This window comes from Urtica dioica, chromosome 10, assembly GCF_054948205.1.
Source record: "Urtica dioica subsp. dioica isolate 48M chromosome 10, U.dioica_male_clone48M_v1_H2, whole genome shotgun sequence".
Lineage (NCBI taxonomy): Eukaryota > Viridiplantae > Streptophyta > Magnoliopsida > Rosales > Urticaceae > Urtica > Urtica dioica.
In genome coordinates this window covers 23,367,356-23,386,316 of record NC_142765.1, presented here as the reverse complement: position 1 = coordinate 23,386,316, position 18,961 = coordinate 23,367,356, and the positions used below count along the sequence as shown (strand labels likewise).

The window sequence follows — 18,961 nt, the reverse complement described above, 5'->3', positions numbered from 1 at the left end:
GTTTGGTTATGTGCTAGCCAATGTTAAAGACCGTGGTTTGACCGATATCTATAAACGAGTTCTTCCATATAGCATATGTCTGATCTAATACACGTCATAACATGCATATAAAGGGTGACGATCAGTCTATGGATATAAAAAGGTCGAACATTATAGTGGTTCCAAAAATTTGAATCCTCAAGCTTTGGTCATACAGGTTCATTCGATATTAAGAATAGCTCTTCGAGGAAAGGAGCTAATAAGTCATTAAGGTTCCAAACGTATTTTTGAATTTCAGTACTTTTAAGAATGAGCGAAAATTGTTTTCGTGCATTGTTAGAATTTTTTTTTTTCGAAGTCTTGTCAAAGAACACACAAGTCGTCGCCATTTACAAAGAACGTATGAAGATGTAACAAATTCTGTCTTATTTGATTATTGATCCTGAATCTTATTTTAATGCATGCTAAATAGATTCACATTCAAATATGACTAGATTTTTGTTACATTTTTTGTATTCGTCATACACTTGTTATAGTTCAAGTATGTTCACAGCCTAGAAATGATTTGCAACATTGAGATGTTCGGACCTTCAGTTTCTTAAATTATATATAACATTAATTGGATATATTCATCGTCTTCTAGAGTCAACGAACCTAAAAAAAGAGACAAAAATCTAATGGTATTATATATCTCACCCAGTCATGGAATCAGTTACTTGTAAAGGAAAATTTCATGTAGTCATGGATATTCACCTTGATGTTATATTTTGAGTGTAAACTGTACACACACTTTTTAACTACCAATTATGTTGTCGTTTAAGTACGTTGCTTCAATTAGTAAATCAATCACAAATTAAAAAAAAAAAAAAAATGAAGTAAACCAGCAAGGAAGATATTTCAAGAGTGAGAGACTTCACCAGCAAAATCTCGACGTCCCTCGTCAAATCTAGTATCATCATTCGAACCCAATTAATTCCTTACGATTCTCGAGTCTACCGAGCGGTCGAGGCACAGCGTGATGGATTGGGCCGCAAGCAAGACCTCAATAAGCCCTAAGCAAGTTCTTGAGATGGCCTCTATACTCGCTACGTATCGACAATACCCTGATTTGTGCACATCTTCCTCAAACAAGTAGAAGCTTCTCGAGATTCTATTGCGCTGATTGTCGCGGATCAATGTACATTTCTTTGCTTGTGCCTAATGAATTTTGATGTGGATTCTTGATTAGACATTCTATGGCTAATCATCCTTGGCATGTTTAACGGTGGCCAACTAAGGGTTCTTTTGTCTGATTATGGGGATGCTTTAAGTCGTCCGTGTTGTATTAATACTATAAAATGGATCAATTGTTTCTGAATAATGATGTTGGAAAGTAATGAGCTAAAGTAGTACCTTAAAAGCTGAATGCACGAGAAAAGAACTTGTAGAGACGGTATAAAAAAGAGGAACTTTATATGTATCTCAAGTCTCGGACCCTCCACAGTTGAGAACAATCTCTACCAATTGAAGGTTACCACTAAGCCGAGCTGCCTTGTTAGACGGCATGAACGAATAGCCGTCAAGAAGCTTCACACATTTCAGTCCCCATTTCTTCATCGAGAATTCGATAAGACGATGCCCACTGTGTATCGTGAGAAAAGAAAGGACATTATTAGAGGAAACTGAGTAAGACTGAGAAGACAGAGAAGATTGAGAACTACCTTCTATTATGGTACGTTGTTATAAATACAGCGCCAGGAGAGTTTCGGAGCAGGAAAGTCACAGTTGCAAAGAGATTGTCAAATGCTAGGGAAACAAAAAATTAAACTCAAATTACTCATCAGTGTAATTCTAAGGATGGAAACATCTTCTCCAAAAAGAAAATATATATATATATATATATATATATATATATATATATATATATATTAAGTTCATACCAGTAGTGTCGTATAGCACATCTGCCCCAAGAATAATTTTTGGTGATAAACTGAAAATAGATTCATCCCAAACTCCCCAGGTCAATCCTAATATCTACATTTAAAACCAAGATTCTTACAGAGTAAAATAAATAATCTGATAAAATGATAGAGCATAATGAATTTACATTACAATTGAGCTCGTTCAGGTGACAAACGCTTCTCATGTTGCCAAGGACCTGAAAAATCCAGAGCAAAAAGTCATCATAAGCATTCTCAAATATCAGACACCATAGGCCATGTGAACAAAAAAAAAGTTCAAGATGTAGTCGATGAAGAATATAACTGAAATTCTAAATTGGAGAATTTATACCAGCAAATCATTGTCAAATAAATAAACGATTGATCATATTTCATTATAGTTCTATGATTCATAGAATCTTGATCCCCTTGAACCCCCTATTCCAAGCTGCGATTGGATCTATTCATTCAAAATAATTAATTCAATAAATTTCTTATGTACTCATTGGTGCTATATTGGATTTGAATAAGATTTCAGATTTAAAGTTACATAGAATTTTAATAATAATACATTTTCAATAAAACATTGTAATGTGTAGGAGAAAGTCTGACAAAATAAAAAATTCCACCAGACAGAGAGCTAACGTGAATATCTATTTTCATCAGAGACCAAGGTCTAAATGACCAAAGTCAGGTAAAAAAACACAATGGGAAAATTTGATCTGACGGAAGGCAAAAGTATGTCAATACAACCAAAAGAAGACCGAGCTCATAACCTTTGAGACTCGCGTATGATAACTGGCTCAGATAAGGAGTTAGATTCACAAACTAAGAAAACATGACATGGTAATAAACCCAAGTGAATGTCATGTATATTTATTTTAACCAAATACTACATTAACTCCCATATTATCAACTAATATCAATTACCTCCAATCTGGCGGCGTCATCAGTGAGAGTGACATCAGCACCGACTTTTGCCGCGACCAAACCTGGCAATGATGTCCCTGCTCCAAGCTATTATGGATGTTCAACCAAATATATGAAAACATAGACAAATTAATAGATACCCGAGCTACAATGTTGCAATACTTTATTGAAATGTTTTAATTAATCATCCGACTGTATCAGCTTCTGATATTTTTACAGCATTTACAAAATGACACAGCACTCAGTAATTTCTAGGTGAAAGTTGAAAAAGCTTCATTTGTGTCTGTGAGAATATGTAATTTACAAACTAGAAGTCTGCATTATTAATAGCAGAAACAAAGATAATTTTTTTTTAATTTCATCCCTAAACTTTAGGAGAATGAATATGTATATATAGAAACGATTCCCTGTATACATGAAAACCATAATCATTTACAAAGAATTATAATTCACTCGAGCAATGAAAATCACAAATGAGAAGTCACCTCAACCACAGAGGATTTGGAGAAGCGAAATCTTTGTTGCCAAACGTACTCTGCAAGGACTAAGCTACACGGCCAAACAAAGAGTCCGTACTCTTCTTTCATGTTCTGAACCATCAAGAACAAAAATTAATCACCAGAAAAGGTAAGACTGAACAAGCTTTTGACGAAATCGAAAGCACCTCAATAATGGAGAGCGTGAATTCCGGTCTGTCGGCTTCGTCTCCGAAACAATGACGAGATATAGTAGTGGAACTCACCGAGGAAAATGGTTCTTCTTCCATTTCCACTGAGTTGGCTCGTTCACTCCGTATTAGGCCTAATGACTCCTGATTAACATCCCGGCCATAATTATAGATTTGTTATCCATGTTTATCAAAATTCTGATTATGACCACATATTCTGACTAAGACCATTCAACCACAATTTCCAAACGGTTTGGAACGCAATTTCAGATTCTTATACGCTAAATTCGACAAGCAGTAAATATATTAGATTGATTCCATGAACCAAATTGAAATTTGAGTGAACTCACTTCCTTTACGAAGCGGGCGAGTCAACTGAGTTCGGTGAGTTTCTCACGGCGAGGCTGAGTAAGTCACTTCCTATCGGGAACCGGCTCGAGCTCGCGGCGGTCGGGCTCGTTTGGTATGCTCTGACAGCTGAGAGAGAGAGGGTTCAGGGACGAAGAAATGCGACTAAGAAAAAAGCTTATGCTTTTTATGCTTTTCAACGCCGGCTATAGGTTTAATCGGAAAAAGGGAGCTAATTTTTCTCTCAAGTTACAAACGGACCCTAAAGATTTGGTTTCAGGGAACGTTATAAATTTATAAAGGAATATATTAACATCAGTGTTTCAAAAAAAAAAAAAAAAAAACATATTTTCTGGCTTCGTGCTAATAGTGAAACTACTCATGTTAGATAATTGAGCAATGCTATTTAGCACGGGTCACGAACGTGAACGATCCACACATTTTTTGACACGTGACACTTTTTTTAAACACTTTTTGGTGGGAGTCATGTGAATTCGTGACCCGGGTTACAAAGCATTTCCTAGATAATTTTTGTTGTCGAACAAGAAAAAAAAAAGATAAATATGTGTTTCAACTTGTAAATATTCAATATTTGTTCGGCAAATTTCTCATAAAACTATTATCGACTATCAGTCATTAAATGATTAATTAAATAAAAAAAAATTGTTGCAACTAACAAATTCATTAGGTTCTTTAAGATTTTAGCCAAAATTTCATTTTATTAAAAAAAAAATCCATCATTAGGTTCTTTAAGATTTTAGCCAAAATTTCATTTTATTAAAAAAAATAATCCATCAGGCCGAAGTAAATTAAATAAATTGTTTAGTTAATTTAATTTACTTCAACTTAATGGACTATATTTTTAATAAAATGAAACTTTGACTATTTTTTTTAAAAATATGGTTGATTATTAGACTATTAACTTAATTGTCCTTTAAATAAAGAAAAATTAGTCGATCTAAGCCACATCAAACGTTGCAATTGTAATCTATCCAACGTTTCGTTTAATTTTCGAATCTAGCCAAATTTGATGACGTGTCATATTTATGTAAGATGATATTTACTATATTAGCCTTGGTTTGGTTTCAAAAATACTAGCCCACGTTTTGAAACTTGGTTTTGTAGCCGAATTTGTTATATTCGGTTTATATTTCGAATTTTAAAAAAAAATTCTATACTTGGCAAAGTTGGTTATTGAACGTTTTTTTCTTTAATGAACATTATAGCCGTGTAAGCAAATACAGTGTAAATGTTCGTAAATTTTTGTTAATCTCCGTTGCTTTGTTAATTTCTGTTAATTATGATAAATTTACATATGTGCAGGTAGAGCCGATTTCTTTCCTTTCCTTTAATACACATTTAATACGGTATTTTTGTTTTCCAAATTTATTTTCTAATTTTGAACGGGATTTTATCATAATTACGTGTATTCATTATCTTGTTTGACTTATTCAATCAAATAAATATTTCATTTCCTTTTTAATTACATCACCGAATCTCATATTATGAATTCAAAAAGCTGAAATTAAATTGCTGAAATTATAGCCGTGTAAGCAAATACAGTGTAAATGTTTGTAAATTTTTGTTAATCTCCGCTGATTTGTTAATTTCTGTTAATTATGGTAAATTTTTTGTGCATTTATTGCATTAAATTTTCTCTTTTAATTACATCACCGAATCTCCTATTAAATTAGCTAAATATCCAATTAAATTACGAAAAAAATCTGAAATTTATTGGATGTATACAATTCAAACCGGTCAAACGTGGACTAGTGTTTTGATCAAGTAAGTATAAGAAAAATGGTAAATTAGGTATTTTATATCCGTAAATTTCAGTAAATGGCTAGATTGCAAAATTTACCAAACGTTGGTTAGATTCCAAAAACCATGTTTCAAAATGGCTACGTTGTTAGTTTACCCTTAAATAAATACCCCTTGAATTATATCTCTATCTTGTGAAAGTATCATGGGGTTCCATCTCAAAACCAATTGGTAATGAGAGGAGTAACTCATGACATTTATAAGCTCTTGTTAGTTCTCATTCACTTTCGATGTGGGATTCCTAACACGCCCCCTCAAGATGGCGGCTCTTTGCGTTCGCTCATCTTGGGCCGAATCTCAACGATTGGATCGGATACCCGTTTGGGATTAATGGGCTCTGATACCATGTGAAAGTATCATGGGGTTCCATCTCAAAACCAATTGGTAATGAGAGGAGTAATCCATGACCTTTATAAGCTCTTGTTAGTTCTCATTCACTTTCGATGTGAGATTCCTAACATATCTTCAATCTTATCTTTCAATTCGTGTTAGTCTGTATAAGTTTGTTCCACATGGGAGAAAGAAATTTAAGACATGTTTTAGAGTAGCTTGGATTATTAAAAATTATTTAAGCTTATTTGTAGCTCACAAAACTTGTGTACTACTTTCCAAGAGTCCCCACTATATGGAAGACCTGCTATGATTCTTCAGCTTATGTTTCTATATATGGGATTTGGACAACCGAGTTCTATAGGTCGCGTAAGAACACAAATAATGGTGAGCAATCTTTGTTGGATCTACCGACAATATAAAATTATGCATGTCACGCTACTTTGAGTTTATGGTGGTTTTCGGCCTTGAAAATATTATGGTGGGATCTTTGTGCCAATTTTATTTTTTCTTCCTCTATTGGACCTTGTGTTTTTTCCCCTAACAAAATATCTTCAATATGCTCTCTTGGTCTACATATTATTGATTAGTGCTTTAAGTTTTCAATTTTCAATTAGTATCTCCGACAAAAAAAGATGGGGTTATAATTACTAAAATAAAATAAATATGTCGGTTTATACTCATAAAAATATGAAAAAGACTTCTATCATATAAAATTGAAGAATCACCACCTACGGACTTGTAAGATTTCTCTTTCGTGTTTGTAAAAAATTGATTATTTGCAATTTAAAAATATGAGATTCGGACGACATTAAAGTTAAAATAGTGTTGTTGGAAGGACAATCTAGTTATATAACGCTAATAAAAACACTAACCGTGGTAGACTAATCAATAATTCATAAAGATAGACATATATATCAAAGGTTGAAATCTCGCGTCTAACAACTATATCGCACATCTAATTTTGAGGATTTCTCATATCAAAGTATTCTACGATATTTAACGAACGTTTGGAGTATTTTATATCGTGTGGTAAATCGTATTTCGCGGAATATTTGAACAACAAATAAATATAAAAAAAATACTTTCTTATGTACTAGATTTTTTTAAAACTTATTACAAATTGATATATATATATATATATATATATATATATATATATATAATATTAAGATCCAATAAGTAACAAGTTGGGATAATATGCTTATTTATATATCCGTCACTTTGTTACATATTATATAATATGGTATATGTATATATATATATATATACACACACACACAACACTTATGAAATAAATTTGTTATTATACAATACAAAGGTGACACAAACGTACATTTATCATTGTATAATATGCTAATTACTAATGGGAGAGTGAGAATACTAGCCCAATCAATCCATCAATATTAAGAGAATAGCACAAATTTGAATAAATTAAGTGAATAGCCCAATTAATATTTCACTACCTAAATTACCCTCATATATAAGAGCAAAACTCAATTTTCCCAAAATCTAAACCTAAACTCGTTCTTATCTTCGTTCATTTCACGCCACTGATCCACTTCACGCCTCCGATCGCCGCCGATCCATTTCACGCCGCTGCGTCGTCGCAAATCGTCGTCCATCCTCGTTGCTGATCCCTAACGTCGCCGGCGAGATCCGCCATAGACGCCGTCAAGATCCGCCATAGACGGTGTCGATTCCGTCGAGCTCCGGCGGCGGTGATGCTTGGAGAATCGACGGCTCAGATTGACTCGAAAATCGGCGGGATGAGAGGAAAAATCGACGGCGATGGAGGGGATTGATGAGAGGCACTTTGTAAATTCGCGAATCGGTTAATTTAATTAACCTACTGGAGTGAGTTAGGTTAATTAATTAACTGATTCGTGAAGGATTTGAAATTCACAAAAAATTTACAAAAATCATAACTTAAGTCAATTGATATTCAAAGCATTCAATTAATAAACCTAATTCTGAATTCAATCATTTAGTAAATTAACTTTACTCACAAAAAAATCAGAACATAAACTAATATTCAACCAATAAGTTAATTAATTAACCTAACCCACTCCAGTAGGTTAATTAAATTAACATATTCGCGAATTTATCAAGGGCGTTATGGTCTGAGCTGAAAATATGGGTTATTTGCTTAATAAAATGAAACTTGAGCTATTTCCCCAATAAAAATGACAAACTTAGCTAGTTACAACAAATTTCACAATTACTAATTGTATTTAAATTACTCAAGTTTTGAATAGCCCAAAAATCCAAATACGTCAAAACATTTATTAAAAATAACGTTTTGTATTTAAATTACTCAAGTTTTGAATAGCCCAAAAATCCAAATACGTCAAAACATTTATTAAAAATAACGTTAAGGCAGGTGTTTGAACTTCACATGCTATAGTTTTAAGAAGTCCCACGCGAGATATCCTCGTCTCACGGGATTTTAATCTTTGATATCAACATTTAAGAAATAGTGAAAGCAGTCATAAAAAGTTGGTGCTGTAATCAACCACTAAAAAGGGAAGACAATATAGATTCTAGAAGGTAAAACTGTAGTCTGGATGCCTATTTATTCGAATTTTAATTTCTATAGATATAAATGCTTATGGTCAAATTTGTGTTGAAAACTAATGAAATTAAGAAAAAGAAATATAAATATTACTATGGAAATTGAAATTTTGGAATAATACTATATAGATTTGAGAAGAAACGGTATGAAATAGATAAATTATTTAAATATTAAAGAACAATCTAACTCATGTGAACGTCTTCATAGTATAATGCATATGTCTTACTTTAGTTTAAACTATTTTATCAATTTTTAAATAATTCAGCTAAAATTTTAATGTAAAAGATTTAAATACCTAATTTCCTCCCCATGGATTCAATGTAAAAGTACTATAAATCCTACAATATAATAGAGAAATTTCATTTTATAGACCTACAAGTTAACAAAATATCGGGATTAGACCTCATACTTTAAAAATATCTAAAAATGGACTTTTGTCTCAATTTCGGACACAAATACCCTTTTGAATAAATACACTCATTTCACTTTCACTTTCTATCTTTTCAATCCCTATTCGGTCTTTCATGCTCGATTCCGACGAGATATAACTAAATTCAATGAGATACGAGGGAATCCGACGAGCTATGATACATAAAATGACAAAATTTTACGTGAATTTAACTTTTTCCGCGTAAAATGTTCAAAAAGTATGAATTTTATCGTATAGCATCGTACATTATCGTACGGCATCGTACGACATCGTACGTTATAATTATAATGTACATTATAATTTGTATGAATTTTATCGTACATTTTAATTATTATGTATCGTATCTCATCGTACGACATCGTACAGCATCGTACGACATCGTACGTTATAATTATAATGTACATTATAATTTGTGTGAATTTTATTGTACATTATAATTATAATGTATCGTATCTCATCGTACGACATCGTACATTATAAGTATAATGTGTATGAATTTTATCGTACATTATAATTATAATGTATCGTATCTCATCGTATGGCATCGTACGACATCGTACGGCATCGTACGTTATAATTATAATGTACATTATAATTTGTATGAATTTTATCGTACATTATAATTATAATGTATCGTATCTCATCGTACGACATCGTACTACATTGATAATGTACAATGTTATACGATAAAATTCATATTTTTTGGACATTTTAAACGGAAAAAGTCAAATTCACGTAAAATTTTGTCATTCTATGTTATCATAGCTCGTCGGATTCCTTCATATCTCATTGAATTTAGTTATATCTCGTCGGAATCGAGCGTGAAAGATCGAATGAAAGATTGAGAAGATATCTCAAGTGAAATGAGTGTATTTGTTCAAAAGGGTATTTATATCCGAAATTGGGAAAAAAATCCATTTTTAGATATTTTCAAAGTGTGAGATCTAATCCCGATATTTTGTTAACTTGTAGGTGCTATAAAATGAAATTTCTCATATAATATGACGAACCAGGTGTACTATTTAGAAAGCCTAAAAGTTGATAAATTCCATTCCTCAAGTCTTAGCTAATATATATGTACAATAATTGAGCTTCAAAAGTCCCTTTTCAGTCCCCTATGTGTGAATGCTGTCTTATAAGGTCTACTCATCACGCAAAATCATTTATCCAAAACAATTTCAGTTTTACCGCTTTCATTTACAGGCGTTGGCATAAAACTATAAAGATAGATATATGGATATTCATAATATCCATAGTACTAGTTTTACTCTTTTACTAGATTTGCCTGCTGGTTTCTGTTGGAGCGAAAGGGAGAGAAGGAGACTGTGGGGTCCACCTTCGTTGTAAGATGGCTACGGAATTCAATGTCGTCCCACACAACTTGCTCGAGTGTGTATATATGTATATATATATATATATATATATATATATATATATATATATATCTTAAATTCTCATTTATTAATGATATTGTAGATCAAACTACATATTCTTGGTCCATACATTACGCCTACAATCATATAGACGTGACAGCACATATACAGGAATTATATCTTCCTTCTTGTGGTATACTCTCCAAATTCTTCAATTTAATAATTATGTGGTTTTTCTTTTATAATTTCCTTTCTTTGTGCTCACACACAAGAAGAAGAAAAACTATGCATGCGGTTGATTCTATTTGCAAGCAGTAATAATATGAATCTTTGGTTGGGGACCACGAAACAGATATATATATATATATATATATATATATATATATATATATATATAATAGAGAGAGAGAGAGCATTGTTTTGAAATAGAAATTAGTTCATCTACAAAAATGTTATAGCCATGAGCTAATTTTGAAGCAAGAGCATGGGGAAAAACAAATAATTATATGGTGTAAAACATATGTTTCTCGATCTTTTGCCCACACGTAGAAATATCTATGTCAGAAATATATATATATATATATATATATATATATAAATAAACATACATAACGTACATATATATAATCCACTAAGAGACAACAATACGACTTTGAACGAGGTTTTTCTGGGGTGTAATAATGTTACTTTCTGGTGCAATTATATATATACATATATATATCTATATATATATACAATTATGTGGTTTTGAAATAATATATACTATCAAGAACTACGTGACAACAGTTCCAAAGGCCTTTCTGAAGATACGTAAACCTCATAAGTAGGCAAACGTGGGTGTGAAACAGCGAGTTGATAAAGAAGAAGAAAGAAAGAAGAAAACAATGGATCCGAAATCAAACATGAAAGACCACTCAGCTGTGAATCAAGAGAGCACAAAACCAAAAGCATGTAATTATTCAGGGTCACATAGACAATATTGGTGGTCAGAAATATTTGGTTTCCTTATTGATACGTCACTCTTTTTAGTACAAAAATCAAATATCTAGACAAATCAGAATCTCATCCTTTTTATGTTCTTCACCTGTTTTGTCTTTTAATGACACAAATTATATATTGCATGGCCTAAATCTTTACCCTCTCTTGTATAAGCCATATGCAACCATAAATTAGTTATATAAAGATGATAGATTAAAAATAAATAAAAACATTAGTAAATCAACTTTCCAAGCCCAGTATATACAAGGGAACAAAGAAGTATAATACACTAATTAAATATACAATTTGTATTAGTACTAATAATAGTATTAATGATAATATATTGAACGGAAAATGAGCGGAAAATAAAATAATATATATAAATCTCAACACAAGAGATCATATAACTCTTCAATAACCGCGCGAAAACACAAAAATTAAGGGAAACGAAATACAAAGACAGATACACAAACATACATGCACTGATTTACAAGCTAGGGTTTGATTTGATGATGAATAAAAATAATGATTTATTATCACGAGTCTTCTTTGGAATAGACAGTGGTTCTGGAGGCATTCTCGGCGACTCTCACAGACTTCTGAGTCTTGCAGCCCAACATCCCGATCCCGGGCCGCCGCTTCGCCGCCGCCGCCTTGGCGGAGATCTTCTTCTCGTCGTACTGCTCGGGGTCTGCCACGTCAGCGGCGGCGCTGGCGGTGACGACGCTCCAGTCGATGCTGGCCTCGCTGGGCTCGTAGCCGCTGTTCCTCGCCGACACCACCGCGGCGGGCTCCGCGTAGCCCCGCCGGTTCGCCGTTATGTTCTCGATCTCGAACAGATCGGAGCTCGCGTCGCTGTCGATGTCGTCTCCGCCGCCGCCGCGGCTGGTCTTCGGCGAAACCCTACTTCCTCCGCCGTAGCCGGAGGGTTTCTGCGGGACCGAGGCCGGTATGGCGTCCCACGTCAGCACCGAGAGCTTCCTCTCGAGATGCGCCGCCACCTCATCGACCACCCCGAGAGGCCCTTCCTTCGACCCGAAGACCTCCAGAGACATCCGAGGAGGATCGTCCGGCGGCGGCGGCGGCGGCTTTTTGCTCTCGTCGCCGGAGGAGTTGAGGATCGGGAAAGCGAAGTGATCTTCGGCTCGCTTCGTCGACCGAGCCTCGTACCGGAACCGGCGGCTTTGGTGGTGGTTTTGATCTTGCCCTAGGCTGCTTTGTCCTTGGTTCGGATCGGCTACGACGACGGACTTTTCGTCCGTACAGCTTCCGGTACAGCCGAGAGTTGAGAAGAAGCTTCTAGAACCTTCAAGAAGCCACTGCCGTCTCCTCTGCCGGCGGTGGTGGTTTCTCTGGGAGGAGGACAAGGATCGCCGGAGAGCGGCGGAGCTGGACTTCAGAAGCATCGCGGTGCTCCGGCTTCCCTCGGAGCAGGCGCTCGGCGTTCCCGGCCGAACGGTGGCGACGGAGGCTGCGTCGTCGCCGTTACCTTCGCCGGCGCCGCCCTGGGATTCTCGTCTCCGGTCAGAATTACTGTTAGTGTGTAGGGGTTGGAGAGGCGTGTTGAAGTAGCGCTCGGCACCGAAGACGCTGATCTCGGCCTCGCCGGCGACGGCGGTGGCCTTGGAAGTTCGAGCGCTGGCGGTGGGTTTCTGGTCGGACCTCAGGTACGAGAACGACGCGTCTCTGAAGCTCTCGCAGCCGTTGATTTTCCCCTCCATCGATCTTTGTATGATCAATGACCGGAAATATATGTATAATTTTTATTATTATATTTATGGGGAGAGACTTGGATCATATGCGAGTGTATAGGTAGCTATATTGTGTCATGAATTCATGATCGTGGCAATGATAAAGATGAGAGAGAAGAGAGAATAATAATGTGCGATGACTTGGGTTGTTGATTGAAGAAGAAAGCTAAATGTTTAATTTATTTGTTTTTATTTTTTGAGGAAGGAAGAGAGGGAATGTTTTGTTTTAAAAAGTTTATAATTAATTAGTTGAAAATGTGGGTGGGCCCCACGTTCTGTAAAATGACACACTAAATGTTCGAAAAAGTATAGTTGGTCGATGATTTTTATGGGTCTTTCTCACGTCAGGGAAATGTTAACAGTCTTATTGAGTCATGAAAAAGGAAAATGACACGCGTATATACTTTTTTTTAAAAAAAATTTTAATGAAATGTCGAATTTAATCTTTAATTTTCAAAAATATCGAGTTTGTACTATCTTTTTATTAAAATGACGAGATTATACCTTAAAATAGATTTTTTTTTTTTTTAACTTTTCATTGATGTTGATTCGAATATTTATATGTAAATCTCATTTTGCTCATATTCATTCGTACTTTATATGTAATTTATTTCAAAACGAAAAAACAAACAATAATATCTGAATCGTGGAGAATGCAGACATAAGAAAGGGGTGAAAATCAACAGTCGATAGTCATTAAAATCATTTATTTGAGCATGAAATTCAGGTTTTGAAGTTGCAATTCGAACACGGAAGAAAATCATCTCTTGGTAGGTATGAATTTTATTAGTCTACTTCGATTTAGGGCTAATTTTTATTTCAAAATTGGAAATTTGGGAATTAGGATACTACTTTGGAGTTATGTTCGATTTTTTATATCAAAGTCAACATCAATGAAAAATAATAAAAGATAGATTTGTGGCACTGTTATCTATTTTATGGTATAATTTCATCATTTTAAGTCAACAGAAGGAATAAACTCGAATTTTTTTAAAAATTAAAGCTAAACTCGACATTTCACTAAAAATAAAGTATATATGTGTTATTTTTCTCATGGAAAAGTAATTTTACTAAATATTTATTGCATAATACAATGACAAAATGTATACTTGTATATGTGTTCAAAACTTCCAATCAAATGCTTATAGATCAAAGATACCAAAAAAAAAAAAAAAAAATGTTTGTTAGAAGCAAGGTTTGGAAATAAATACATATACTTAGTATACTAAGCTGAGTGAAAAACATATTTTTGGTAATGGATACAAAATTATATCATTCAACTACATGAAAACTAGCATAATATGGAGTCTCATAGTTAAATAAAATTTAAAACTAGAAATCACAGTTATTTTCTAGTAATTTACATAGAATTTGATTGCGATAGAAATTTTATTTTTCTGTCTTTAGTTCTAAACATTAACTATACTACTAAGTTACTAACAGCAAAAAGAAATATAGTCAACGCGATGAAATTGATCGCTGACATATTTGCGTCTTGTTGTACTTGTAGCTTGAATGCTTGATCACTGAACTCAAAATTTAGTACTAATCAAGTATAGCAAAATTATATAGAGAATAAAGCTAGGCCTTCAATTGGGAAATAATTCTTTATCTTTTACAATAACTTTGGTATCTGCTCATGACATAATTAACTACTTTTCTCAAATAAAAAATCGAATTCTTGTTTAGCCGAAAAAAAAAAAAAAATTATTAGTGCAAATGAATTAGATTTTTTTTTCATGTTATTTTATTTTAAGTACTATTATTTATAAATATACAAATAATATAAAACTATAATTTAAAAAAGACAATGCGCATTTTAATCTACTCCCATCATATAGCCGGAAAAGATTTAAAAGTAACTTTAGTAGCAGAAAGTCGTTTCTAATTCTGTTTATACTATATCTATACCAAGAATATATTAAACCGACATGTTACTTCTAAAGTGTCATTTTTAAGAAAATTAGAAGCGGACTTTTAGAAAACACTTTTATTGCTTCTAAATTACTTTTAAAAATGACTTTTGGGATTTTATCATCACAACTGTTTAATATAGAGATATATCAATAACTAAACCACTTCATACGTGTGAATTTCAATCTAGCCATGTTTTATAAAATGTTAAACAAATAGCCAAATAGCTTACGTGGCATATTTTTATACCGTTATTACCCTTTTAATTAGTTAATTACATTTTTTAAAATAAAAAATCCAATTTAAATTCCTTATTCGTAGGATCTCTCACTCATTCTCTCTCTCTTTCTCACTCTCTCTCTCTCTATTCATGCTGATTGAGATTCTATTTTTTAGGAAACAGTTATTTAACTTTACTCTCTCTCTCTCTCTCTCTCTCTCTCTCTCTCTCTCTCTCTCTCTCTCTCTCTCTCTCTCTCTCTCTCTTAACCACGTTCTCTCAAATGCAAAGCCATAAACCACGTCATCTTTTTTCCTCGCGCCATAAGATTTCACGTCGACGACACCAGACTCATTGTCTTCAACCTCTCCGACTCTGCCGTCGCAACCAACTTCAACTACAACCTCGCACGCAACATCGTTCTCCAAAACCGTAACCACAAGATCCACGTCTACTACGACAAAGTCAAGGCTCGAGCCTTCTTTGACGGTAAGCGTTTCAGCAACGAATACCTCAGGAACTTCTACCAAAGCCACGTGAACATGAGCTTCATTGCTGCGGAGTTTAAAGGATCTCAGCCATTGATAGGATTTGACGTCGAGGGACGATCGGATTTTACATAGCAGAAGAACGGGCATCCATCATCGCCACCATGTTCATTAACGCGTCCCATCGGAGACCGCTTGGCAGAACTGGAATTCTAGAGCGGACGCTGATAATACTAACAAGTATTAACTAATATTATTACGTATTAACTATTACTAACAAGTATTAACTAATATTTAACAACTATTTACTAATATTAACAACTATTAACTATTATTAACCTTCAATTTTGAATGTTGATCTATAATTAAAATTTCGGGAAAAAATGATGTTGTATAATTTTACTATGATTCTCTATATTCGTTAATTCAAGTCAAAATAATGGCTTATTTTGAGCATTTAGTTATTCAATGGTCATCAATAAATTGTAGTCATTTAAAAAATTATTTATTTGTAGTTAAAATTGGTCAAAGGGTATTTCTGTCTCTTTTGATTAGTTAATAATTTTAGTGGCTAATTTCCAAATATTAACGAAACGTTGGCTAAAATGAAATTCAACATTTCAAAATGGCTACTAAACTACAATGCCCTTTAATATATAACGACGAGGCTTTACTACAAATTTTGTCGTGGCTAAAGTCAATTTAGCTGCGACTTTACAACTTCACTCGCAACAAATGTCGCGGTTATGAGAGAAGACAGTGGAGAACCAAAGTTGTATTTTTTTTTCAACAATATGGGATGATAAAATTAAAAATATATCGAACTGGAGCTTCAAATACAAACTTAAACCCACAATCAACAATTAAAACATGAAATCAAAGGTAGATAAAAAAATCATCAATAAAAACAAACTAAGACATGATGATATAATCAAATTTAAAAATATAATCAAAGATTATGCTATAAATCAACTTGATAAACCAAAAATTGACCCTAAACATCAAAATTCCTTAAAATTTTTGAGAAAATAAATTAAAACCTTAATTTGACCGAACATAGAAGAACTTACCGTTCATGTCCCGTGGAAAAATACGGTATTGGGGAATATTATAACAAATAATTGGGTACAAACATACCTTTTCTCGTCGATCTTAAACACTAGCAATTTGGTTTTAACCAACCTTTCGTTAATTTTCCGTAAATAGCCATCTTGCTTACGTGTCATCTTATTAATTGAATTAGTTTTACACCTTTGCGCTTATTTATTACGCCCGCTAGTTGAATTAGATAGTTTTTTTTTTAAATTTTGAATCTAACCGATTTGGAAAGATAGTTAACGTGTATTTGGAAATTTTTCAGTTTTTATTTATTTATTTATTTTGAATCTAACCGATTTGGAAAGATTGTTAACGTGTATTTGGAAGTTTTCAGCGTTGACTTTAGCTAATTAGTTTCTATTTTCGTGGCAATTCATTATGGATAAAATCTGTAAATACATTATTCATTTATTGATATTATTTTGTCTTCCATATATTCATAATTTTAGAACGTCCAAAATATTTCCAGAATTTTTTTCAATTTATTTTCACGAATATACTGCAAATATGTTTTGTATTTACAATGAATATACTGTAAATATGTTTTGTATTTACACGAATATATTGTAAATATGTTTTATATTTACACAAATATACACCATCCGAACAAAAAACGAATCATCATATTCTGTACAACTAAATAACCATTGAAACTCATATTTCTCATCACGCAAATCACCGACCCATCTTCCTTGGGCGTCGGAGCCTTCTCGCAGGCCTTTGCAATCCCGGTCATGTAACAACCTCGAATCATGGTGTTCCACATGTAGGCGTTGGGGCTGTGAAGCCACGGGAAGAGAGCGCGCGTGTGAATTAAATCATGTATTCACCAATCTGTATAAACAAATGTTAATATTAAACACATAACAGATTATTAACATGGCTCGGCTAAATCAAACAACACATATCATGTTAATATTTTGATCCGGATTTTATTAACAGAGCATAAAAAATCATACCTGATTCGCTCGAACACCCATTTTTGCCTTCTTCAATTGTTTCGGTCTATTTACACATGCATTCAACAATTTTCGAAACCTAATTTCAACGGAAAAAACCATCTCATACCGAAGAAGAACAACCCATAAACAAAAAAAATAATGTACAAACACACCACTATGAGAAAATCGTGTTAACTGTGAATTAAATCGGGTACAAACATACCTTTTTCTCGTCGATTTCGTCATTCGTTCGTTGTTCGTCCGATGATTCCAATTCTTTCCTCGTCTTCCTCTATCTTTTTCTCTCGGCTTTCAATTTTTTTTTTTTGGTAAACAAAATAAAGAAAAGTGGCGTGTTCAAATGAGTATATTCGGTTAATGAACAGCCTTCCCTCGATTTCCGGGATTTAAAATCAATACCGAATAAAATCCTCCCTCAAATTGTGCGAGTAGTTATGACCGAATATTTGTTTTCCATTTAAATTAATAGGCTGAAAATAATGGGCGGGAATTTGGCTGGGGTTATTTGAGGTCATTTACGTCTTTTAACGTGCTGTAAATAGATTACTGTGGCTATTAACAGAAAATTAACAAAAGATTGGCTAAAACCAAAAACCTCTATAACCGCGTGGCTATATACTTATATAACCCATATTTTAACGTGCGACGACTCAAAAGGTAAAAGAAATTGCGATTTTTTTTTTTGCAATTTAAATGAAGATTTGGGTAGCAAAGTTATGATTTTTTAAGAGAAAAAAATTTATTTTTTATTTTTTGTGGAGCATGCAAAGTATTTGTGATTTTTAAAATATGGGTCAAACGATTTTGGTGGGACGAAATTTGTCCAAACCTTGTGATTTACCTGATGTTTTTTTTAAACTACGCGATTTTTAACGTGTAAGCATAAACTTAAACCATGATTTCAAGTAGCATGTCCATCTAAACCATCATATGTTTTCTTCCAAATTTGAATGATTAAGCTGTCATTTCTAGTGTCATAGATAATAGACCATAGTTGGAGAACAAAGTGACTACTATAATTTATCTTATATATATATATACATATTTATATATGTATATAGATAGATTCTCAAGCTCTGATATATTGATAAAAGTCAAACCCTTAGATTACAAAAACAACGCAAAATAAATTAAAAACTTCTACAATAAGAAAATGAAAAGTCGACCACAAATAATCA

At 33.4% G+C, this 18,961-nt stretch overlaps 2 protein-coding genes across 3 annotated transcripts; both read right to left on the bottom strand.

The window, feature by feature from the left end:
- Window positions 1-717: 717 nt before the first annotated feature.
- LOC149384196 (Putative methyltransferase family protein) lies at window positions 718-4,125 on the bottom strand. 2 transcript variants are annotated; one of them, XR_016301784.1, is made up of 9 exons: window positions 3,846-4,125; window positions 3,493-3,639; window positions 3,314-3,418; window positions 2,829-2,915; window positions 2,066-2,116; window positions 1,899-1,992; window positions 1,680-1,764; window positions 1,372-1,600; window positions 718-1,176 (listed from the first exon to the last, which is right to left on the bottom strand). XR_016301784.1 is itself a non-coding variant. In XM_089629053.1 (8 exons), exons 2-8 carry the CDS (start codon window positions 3,592-3,594, stop codon window positions 1,441-1,443), a joined length of 684 nt encoding a protein of 227 aa, XP_089485179.1. In that variant the 5' UTR covers window positions 3,595-3,639; window positions 3,846-4,125; the 3' UTR covers window positions 1,281-1,440. The 2 variants fall into 2 exon arrangements, 1 of the variants encoding a protein (XP_089485179.1); XM_089629053.1 differs by lacking the exon at window positions 718-1,176 and having other exon boundaries at window positions 1,281-1,600.
- Window positions 4,126-11,683: 7,558 nt separating this feature from the next.
- LOC149384195 (protein PHYTOCHROME KINASE SUBSTRATE 1-like) lies at window positions 11,684-13,273 on the bottom strand. The gene has a single exon (XM_089629096.1). The coding sequence runs from the start codon at window positions 13,069-13,071 to the stop codon at window positions 11,887-11,889; it is 1,185 nt and encodes a 394-aa protein (XP_089485222.1). The 5' UTR covers window positions 13,072-13,273; the 3' UTR covers window positions 11,684-11,886.
- Window positions 13,274-18,961: the final 5,688 nt, after the last annotated feature.

Coding starts and splice junctions, on each gene's coding strand:
- LOC149384196 (XM_089629053.1), bottom strand. CDS start 3,594: ATGGAAGAAGAACCATTTTCCTCGGTGAGTTCCACTACTATATCTCGT. Junction 3,419..3,492: donor TCACGCTCTCCATTATTGAG/GTGCTTTCGATT, acceptor TTGATGGTTCAG/AACATGAAAGAAGAGTACGG. Junction 1,601..1,679: donor ACAACGTACCATAATAGAAG/GTAGTTCTCAAT, acceptor CACGATACACAG/TGGGCATCGTCTTATCGAAT.
- LOC149384195 (XM_089629096.1), bottom strand. CDS start 13,071: ATGGAGGGGAAAATCAACGGCTGCGAGAGCTTCAGAGACGCGTCGTTC.